The sequence below is a fragment of the Anastrepha ludens genome, chromosome 2, assembly GCF_028408465.1.
Source record: "Anastrepha ludens isolate Willacy chromosome 2, idAnaLude1.1, whole genome shotgun sequence".
Taxonomy (NCBI): domain Eukaryota; kingdom Metazoa; phylum Arthropoda; class Insecta; order Diptera; family Tephritidae; genus Anastrepha; species Anastrepha ludens.
In genome coordinates this window covers 179091398-179099610 of record NC_071498.1, presented here as the reverse complement: position 1 = coordinate 179099610, position 8213 = coordinate 179091398, and the positions used below count along the sequence as shown (strand labels likewise).

Sequence of the window (8213 nt, the reverse complement as noted above, 5' to 3'; positions counted from 1 at the left end):
CAAATTATGCAAGTGCGAAACTGGCACTTTGGAAAGGGTTGTTTCAAAAGTTTTTTCTTTAGCTGGTTGTTAATAATTCTATTCCGAGTATTGAAAACATAACGAACTTAACAGTCATCGGCAGATACGCTTGCCTGTGCTCACCGAGCAAACATAAATTTTGCATAATTTGTATTTTCCTTTCCTTTTCTTCACTTTGTTTTTGTTTTTTATTTTTCCGTTCGAAAGCAGGTTGTATTTGTTTTTGCTTTCTTGCGTAACTTGAGTTGCAAGTTTACATTAAGTTACCAAGAATAGTCTTCACGAACTAGCAACTGTTCTGCGTTTGAACGTACGCATATGTGTGTGCAACTGAGTGGGCTTTATATGTTTTCGTATTGCAAATCGCACCACAATGCATTTGCTTGCAACAAGCGTTGCCACTTTTGTTTATGAATGAATTTTTATGACTTCGGAGTGTCAAATGCTCTTTTTTGCCGCTAAAGAAATGCAATGCAACAAATAAATATTTTATGTGTATGTGTATGTCTATATGTAGAGTTTTGTACAAAAGTCTTGGCAACTCATCAGCCGAGTATTAAATGAAATTGGCTGCCTGTGCCAGCGCGTCTGTCATCAAAGCGTGGCCAACAGGCGGCAGGCAGCAGTCAGCGGAAACGGTAAAAGAGGCTGTTTTGTTTGTATTTTTGTAGCCTGTTGTAGTTAATTGAAATTTTAGTGGCAAAATAGGCGTAAGTGCCTGGCATAAGCTCGCAAGTTCGTTGAACACATTTGCACCGTTTTGCACTCGCCAAAAACAATTATTCATATTTGTTTAAGTGGCTGAGTGTTGGTGTGTAAGTGTGTGCACTCATTACGTTGCTGTACAACTTCCGAAAGTAAGAATAAGCCATAAGAAGTTGGGTCGCTCGTTGGGCGTCGCCGTATTGTGAACTACTTTGGTACAGTTACTTTACGAGCGGCGCAGAGAAGTGCAGATATGACTATTACATTTTATCTACTTTGTTTAAGTAACATAAAAAATTATACTTTTCGAAAAACATTATTGAGACTTTACTGCATACTTTGAGAAGTTTATGTCGTAAGTATTTCATGTCAGACAAAACTTTTTGTTGATGTTATTAAAACTTTATTGATTAGCTATTCCTCGTGCGCCATTGCAGAACACGTTTCACGCCCTTTTTGAGAAATGGCACACATAGGAAGTGGTCATTTGTAATTGCAATGGTAACCGAGCACACTGATTGTCAATAAAATGTTTATATTAGGAGTGAAGAGTGGTTTTTACGGGTTTATCTGCACAATAATTGTTGAGTTATGAAAATTGCATGCCTCAAAAATTTGTTGTATTGTATTGTATAAGGCGGCGCAAAATGAATTGAACTGAATAACTTTTTTACTGAATAAGATAAGTGATTTTGAGTGAAGGAGTCATTTATACAAGGTGGCGCAAATAAATCATCCAATTTTTCTTTGAATCATTTTTTTATTGAATAAAAATAACATAATTTTGAGTGATGGAATCATTTATACAAGGTGGCGCAAAATTAGTCATCCTATTTTCCTTGAATCATTTTTTTTTATTAAATAAAATATTCAATATATGAATGACTAATTTTGCGTTTTTTGTTTTTATTTAATAAAAAAATGATTCAAAGCAAAATTAATTTAAAAATAAAAAAAAATGATTTTGAGTGAAGGAGTCATTTATACAAAGTGGCGCAAATAAATCATCCAGTTTTGCTTTGAATCATTTTTTTTATTAAATAAAAATAACATTATTTTGAGTGATGGAATCATTTATACAAGGTAGCGCAAAATAAGTCATCCCATTCTGCTTTGAATAAATTTTTTGTTGAAAAATGATTTTGTGTATTGGAGTCATTCATAGAAAGAAGGTGGCGCAAAATTAGTCATTCAATTTTTCTTTGAATATTTTTTTATTCAGTTAAAAAAATGAATTTTATACAAGGTGGCGCAAAATTAATCATCCAATTTTGCTTTGAATTACTTTTTTATTAAAGTAAAAAAAAAAAACTTTTGAGTGCTGCAGTTATTTTCACAAGGTGGCACAAAATTAATCATCCAATTTTCTAATTTTATTAAGTTAAAGAAATGTTTTTGAAACCTTAATTTTCATCTTTACATGCTCCAATGCTTGTTTTTTCATACATTATAAATCTTTCGATAGGGGATTAATTTTGCGCCACCTTGTATAAGATATTTTATATTAAATATATTATAAAGAACATATAAATTAGTAATTAAAATTATTTAAAAATTTTGAAAACCAAAAAATGCTCCAAAATATTTCCAACCCATACCAGGCGAGGGTAGCCACAGTTGAAATTTGGTGCTGCTGAATAGCGCAATCTGCTTTTGGCTTTTAACTCTCCGAATTTTAACAAATTCTAAAGCCAGGAAACAGGTTAGAAAAAATTTCAAATACTACATAAATAAGATGGCGCAAAATTAATCACCCCATCGGAAGATGGGTGTTGCACGCCAATCATATTTGACCCCATCACTGGCACTGCTAATCATATTTGAAGTATACAACCAAACAAAGGTCAAAAAAAAGATTTTCATTATCCTAAAGTATTTTTTTGATTTAGTAAACTTTAGTATTTAGTAAAAAAAATTATTCAAAAACAAAATTGGAATTGGAAAATTAATCTGAAAAAATAGCATTTTCAATATAAAAAGTAGCCTTCAACTCGTTCAGCTGCTTTGGCTTAGATTTTGAAGCACTTATTTGTTAAGTTTTGCGCGGCTGTAGTGCACCTTTTAAGCAACAAATCTTCCTTCTATAACATGCGTCGAATAATAATGGAAATTATTTCAATTTCCTTAGAAATGTATTTCATGTTTTCCTCAAGTCTTACACCAAATCTAGTACCTAATAAAAAATATTTTTAGTCCCTTTATGGTAAGCAATTCTTGAAATCTTATCGCTAAAAATGTTAACCAGCTTAAAAAATTACTTTATCTATCCATGAAAATCTTGTCAAATTCGGTTTATACGCTCCGTAAAAACACTTTATTGACATACTGTATATAAATGCATGCCTGCATTTGCAGGTGATAGTAAATCAGATTGCTTGAACCAAAATAAAAATTTCTTCAATTTCTTTCTTTTATCTTTTCTTTTAAATGTCAGTTTGGCCGCTCAGCTGACCCACTTTGATAAAACTCACAAGTCGTTTGCTCGGTACCACGTAAACTTACGTTGACAGTCACTGCACTCCATCTTCGTATTTATGTGTATTTCTGTATGGCTATGTGTCACCTGTAAACATTTCAAATTTAAGCTTTATGTACCTACATACATTAAAAAAAAATACATTAAATTATCACGCGAGTATAAATCATTTATTCATACCATACTGACTTTATTTCTTCTTTTTATTGCAGCACCGACGGTACAGAATCTCCCATATTAGTCGAATCTGATGCAGATGGACACGACAAACCGCGAGTGCGATATGGAGAACTGGTTATACTTGGGTATGTATTTGGAGTCAATTAAACACAGGTTATATTACTTAATAAAAATTTGAATGTTTCAAGGACTTAAAGTCTCAATCACACAAACTAAAGAAATATAGGGTGGGCCATGTAAAATTTGCTTTTTGAATCGGCTATAAAAAAAAAACTAATCAATATTTTTTCAAACTTTGTTTTTTATTTTGAATATTGAACATTGTAATTTATGAGTAAAAAATAATATCGTTCAAATGACTGCCACGACTGGCTTTACAGTAGGCCATTTGATCAACCCAATATTTAAGCACATTTTCGATTGTTTTTGCTCCAATTTCATGAATGGCAACTTCGATTTCGTGCTTTAAAGCATCAATCGTCTCTGGATGGTTCGCATAGCATTTGCCCTTAACGGCTCCCCACAAAAACTAGTCCAACGGGCTTAAATCACAGCTTCGAGGCGGCCAATTGATATCGTAATTTCGGCTGATTATTCGGTTTTCAAAAACGGTAGCCAAAAGTTCGAGTGTAACTTTGGCAGTGTGACAAGTAGCACTGTCCTGTTGAAACCAAATGTCGTCCATGTCATCCCCTTCATTTTTTGGAAACAAAAACTCGTTGAGCATGTCACGGTAACGCTCGCCATTTACTGTAACCGCGGAAGAAGAAGAAGACTCACCACTTTGGAAATAGGTTTTCAATATTTCCCAATTTTGTTCAAGCGTATAGCGTCCCATTTCGTAAATGTCAAACCTTTAAGTAAATTATGAACACATTTGACATGTCATTTGTGTTACCATTCTCAAAAAAATAGGGAGTTCAAAAAGCAAACGCTTTATGGCCCACCCTGTATATGTATGACCCTGCGGGAGAATAAACTGGTATTAAACTGGTTCGCTTCTAGTAAATTTGGAACCAATGGCAAGCTCACCTTCCTTCCTTTTTTTTATATATTGCAAGTAACTGGTGAATTTTGCTTGGCGGTTTTCAACGTTTGATCCAGTTCTCGAAATATTTCTGGAACTTTATCTGCGGTATAACCATCAGAGCCGTCTTAGATTTTTCCATTACTTCCTTTTGGCTTTTAAAACGCGTGGTTTTAGTGGTTTTTTGACTCGATCAAACAGAAAAAATTGCAGGGAGTCATATCAGCCATCAATTTGATGGCTTTTGGATGGTATTCGTTTCGTTCTTGGTCAAAAATTCAAATTTTGACGAATTGCTTCACGTAAACGTCTCATAATGCTCAAGTAATAGTCTTTATTAACTGTGCCTTCTGGCAAAAACCGTGTACATCGCCTCCTTTTTTTTGACTGATACCGACGTGATTTTTTTGTTTTTGGTTCATTCTGATCTCACGTCTGTGATCTGGATTGCGTGTTGTACTCATAAAGCCACGTCTCGTGTCCAGTAATGAGTTGTTTGATGAATGGTGGGTCGTCTGATGAATATTCAGCCTTGGAAATAATGTATTTGACGATATCAATGTGGTCCTTGTTTTACATGATACCAACTTTCCAGCCACACGGCAAACTCAAATACTTAATTACAATGTCCTCAGATCCATAAGCAATGTACAACTCCTCTGCTAGCTCTCTGATGATTAATTTGCTGTTATTGATTAATTTTTCTTTCACTTTATTGATGTTTTCATCAGTTTTCGATGTGGACTACATGTGCCTGTACGTTAGTCATCCTTGATGGACTCACGAAGCGTTCATGTGACTCGTAAATAGTTGTTTTCTTTAGAGTATCATTACCGAAATAGTTTCCCAACATTTCTAAGGTTTTCGCCTGACTGAATCCATTTTGAATCCAACATTTAATACAAACTGGTTGTTGCAAATTTAAATCTACTTTTGAAACTGAAAAACATCGAACGACGTAACCATTACAAATGTCAAGCAATGGCGATAAAGTTTTGTTATAAATGTTAGTCACAGATACGGCAACCTAACAAAAAAAGGGAACTGAAATCAGTTGACTTAGAGCGTTAACTGGCGATTGTTCCGGGAATTGTTTGTTCATTGTAGTACTTTTATATCACATTTTTAAGAAGAACTAAAGCGTTACTATAAAAAAATATCTCTCTGCACATATGGAATTATCTCTCGCTTGTAGTCGGAGCATAAGGCGGCTGCATATGTAGTTATCTACAAAACAAAATTTTTTTTTTACTAAGACACTTCAGTTTGCTAAGGCAAAGGCAGGCACCTGCTGTTCTAGGATGAGTATGCGAAACATATATCCTTCACTCTCAATTTTGAAGACGGAACTAGACGAGGAACTAACTCGGAAAGCTGAGAAGCCTCGACCTCCCACAGAATTGCCAAAATAATGCTGCGAACTTGCAACACGAAAACAACCAACTGTATTCTATAACTCCCGAGGAAGGAACGTAAATTATTGGTTGGAGTACGGGACATTGTCTTATGCCATAGAACGCAGCCATATCACGCGTGTAACTTATGCGATGAAGAAAGAAGTACGTTAGAAGACCTCCTTTGCCACTGTGCTCTAAGCAGAACTCGTTACAACTGCCTGGGATCGGCATACTTTTAATCTTTGAAGGATATTGCTGAAAGAAAAGTTGAAATTGTTTATTAAAACTCGCCAAGACATGTATAGGGTTTTCCAAACAGAGGTGAATTTTGATATTCACAGAAAAATGATATTTTTTAATTTAAATGATCGGATGTTTATTTCATTATAAAGAGGAAGGTATATTATAATAGTGAAAAATAACATCAGCCAAATGACCACCACGACCACGCTTCCAGGACAATATCCTTTTCATGAAATTTTCCATAACCGAATTGCAAAGTGGCTGCCCTATGTCCTCGATAGTCTCACAAATTCCATCTTTGAGGTCTTGAATCGACCCTGGGCTGTTGGCGTAGACCTTCTCTTTCACGTGGTACCAAAGAAAAAAGTCTCAAAGTGTTAAATCACAAGATCTCGGTGGCCAGTTGTGGTCACCTCTTCGAGAGATTACACGGTCCGGAAACTTTTCCCGTAAAAGATCAATGATTTCGTTGCTTGTGTGGCACGTAGCGCCGTCTTGTTGAAAATAAACGTTGTTCAGATCAATACCATCCAATTCCGGCCATAAAAAATCATCAATCATCCCTCGATAGTGCAATCCATTTACCAGTAACACCTGTTATTGGAAAACCCTTTATCACGAACTATGTTTAACACGACTCCAACAACACTGGTAACACTACGTACCCTTGTGGTCTATGTGGGATCTATTCAGATAAGCCAGATATACCCAACGTAACCTAAGACACTTGCGATATGTATGTATTTCAATAAACAGATAATGAATTCCCATGCAAAATATTTATGTAATACTAAATTCAAAAGTGAAGCTTAAACTTGACAGACCCTGCGCTTGCCGGTAACTGATATTGGGGAGAACTTAGCCAAACTTATTCTTATAACTTGCAACTAACAAATGCGCACGCACGCTTTTCTGTGTTAACTTCATAGGCCAGTACATTAGTATTTGGGGTGACTTTTGGCATTTGTTTGGCCTCCACCTCCCCTCGGCCACACCATTTATCTGGCCTATTTTGAATTTTCTAAACACGCATTGTCGGCGTCAACCGAAAACTTATTGAAATGAATGCATTGAGCGCACCTTTTTTCCATAATGAATGTGAGAATTTCACAGCTTAGCTTTTTCGCCCATTTTTCGTGCGCACCAAAGGTCAGCTGGAACACAAAAAAGGAAGAAACAGAGACAATAGAAATAGAAACACACCAATAAATAAAATACGCCGCAGTGCCACAGGCACTTTGAAGACTTACATTTCTGTTCTTTTTTGAGTATTGTCAATGCAGCAAATATATGGATACACACATACATACATATATACATACGTATTGCCATAATATTTAAATTTCAATTCGTTGACATTTAAAATTAGATCGACATAAACATGATTATGTATGCATGTAAAGTTACAATGTTGCAGCAGAAAATATACAAAAAAAAAAAGAACATATGGGGCCTCCATTAAATTAGCTGGTTGTAAGTTTTGTATGCTCGTATGTTGGCTGCAGGTTTCTAAAAAAGGTATTTAATGTCTTTACCAGTCAGGCACTCATTCGCGCACACACGCATACACACATACATGCTATGGTATACAAGTGCTAAGTGACGCCCCGTTGTCCATTTACAGACTTACTTCAAGTGACTGGTGACGAGCGATAGTACTACTGACCTTAGCGCGTTGTCGCTTGTTGTTGATTTTTACTTTGTGCGCCGCACATCACTCCTTTTGATGGTCACTACACAAGTATTCATAAATTAGATTTACACTTGTTTCTACAAAATACTCATGACTACAATGAGACTCATGACTCTTGAGATTTATGGACGTCATTGCTGGCGATTGTAGGATTGCTATTGTAGTTTTTGTGCTTACATAAATTCCCAACTGCAATTACGGGTTACTTAAATACAAATTTATACAAATACTGAATAATAATAAATGATTTTTTAGAAAAGGAAACATTCCCGTTACTTGGGAAGCATCATCATGTTGGCATTACAGTCCGAGGTGGACCATTGCCTCCTCTACAATACGCCTTCATTCTTCTCGACAGCCCGCTTTCACTCTATGTTGTGAGATTCTCAACTTTCGTATTTCGTCTTCTACCATGATCGTCTTGACCGGCCTCTCCTTCTTGCTCATTCAGGATTTGCTTCAAAAACTTTT

General features: G+C 35.5%; 1 protein-coding gene across 1 annotated transcript in view; it reads left to right on the top strand.

The window, feature by feature from the left end:
- The first annotated feature begins 581 nt into the window (after positions 1-581).
- The window catches only part of LOC128855957 (protein pellino), a 45730-nt gene continuing 38098 nt past the window's right edge, over positions 582-8213 (top strand). Inside the window, exons 1-2 of the mRNA XM_054091242.1 lie at positions 582-676; positions 3415-3507. Of these exons, the coding sequence (XP_053947217.1) occupies positions 582-676; positions 3415-3507 (188 nt within the window). The remainder of the gene's footprint in view (positions 677-3414; positions 3508-8213) is intronic.